This window comes from Austrofundulus limnaeus, unplaced genomic scaffold (genome assembly GCF_001266775.1).
Source record: "Austrofundulus limnaeus strain Quisiro unplaced genomic scaffold, Austrofundulus_limnaeus-1.0 Scaffold185, whole genome shotgun sequence".
Classification (NCBI taxonomy): Eukaryota; Metazoa; Chordata; class Actinopteri; order Cyprinodontiformes; family Rivulidae; genus Austrofundulus; species Austrofundulus limnaeus.
In genome coordinates, this window is record NW_013952587.1 from 467,979 (window position 1) to 469,145 (window position 1,167).

Below are 1,167 nucleotides of genomic sequence, written 5' to 3' on the forward strand. Positions count from 1 at the left end.
TTTAATAACAGTCAAGTTTTTGTTTCTGTTGCTTTGTAACTCAGGAGCTGAATGGTTTGGGAAATGTGGGTACAAACAGGGTCAACATTCATGTCTTAGTTGTATTTTACAAGTAGTTTGAAGTTTGGTGGTCCACCCACTTTCAGTCAGACCCACCTGGAAACTTTTCTGTTCCTGCTTCTGGATTACATTAGAACAAATAAATAACTATTTTGGGCTTACATAATCCAGTATGGGTAATTTGGGCCATGCCAGTACTATACGACTACTGCTGTCTATTCTATTCTATTCTATTCTATTCTATTCTATTCTATTCTATTCTATTCTATTCTATTCTATATGATAAGGCATCTGTATAAAAGTTAATGGGTTGTTAAACAAAATCAAATGCTTAATGTGGGTAAAAGATGAAATCAGAACGTAACTTAGCAGCTTGTGAGTGGTTGAAGCCAGCAGGACAGGGTTTTTGCTTTCTTGTGTGAATTTTGAACATGAAAAGACTGACGTCCTTGCTTCTGTTCCTTCTCTCCTCATCTCACAGCTCAACCAAATCCGCCGAAAATTCACGAAGGATGGTGGGCTTACAAGGAGGTTGTTCAGGGGAGCTTTGTTCCAGGTAAGCCTCAAACAGCACTTTGATGTGTGGAACCTTCTCGAAGAATAGCAATTTTTCCTGCATACACTCTAAATGCTATGTGTGCTTGATCTTGAAGCTGGAGCTTATTACATATTTAAGATAACATCAGGCCACCTTGCCGTTGGCAAGAGTTTTATTTTCTCACTTTGACAAGACCTCTTTGTCCTTTTCACACTGTAGACGTCTTTTCCCATGATTGACTGACAGCGGCTCTCTTTACCTTCAACCTTTTCCATCTTGTTGTGTATCTGTGTGTCAGGCCAATTATTTTCCAATATTGAATTTTATTTATTTATTTTTTTGCTGAGCTGAAAGCTTTTATTAAACCCTGCAGTTGTATGTGACTCTGTGTATGCAAGGTGTTTTTGAGTCTTTTTGAAGACCAATTAGGAATATTTAAACTGGGGACATTTGCCTTGTCAGTTTTTACCAGAATTGTAGTAAGCTTATGGCAGTAGCTGCAGATCTGAGGTTTATATATGTGTGTGTGTGTGTGTGTGTGTGTGTGTGTGTGTGTGTGTGTGTGTGTG

The 1,167-nt window shown here is 38.4% G+C and overlaps 1 protein-coding gene across 2 annotated transcripts in view; it reads left to right on the plus strand.

The window, feature by feature from the left end:
* ca10a (carbonic anhydrase Xa) overlaps window positions 1-1,167 on the plus strand; it is a 617,460-nt gene that overhangs the window by 74,917 nt on the left and 541,376 nt on the right. For both annotated transcript variants that reach the window (XM_014018197.1, XM_014018196.1), the window contains exon 2: window positions 542-616. In XM_014018197.1, the coding sequence (XP_013873651.1) occupies window positions 542-616 (75 nt within the window). The remainder of the gene's footprint in view (window positions 1-541; window positions 617-1,167) is intronic.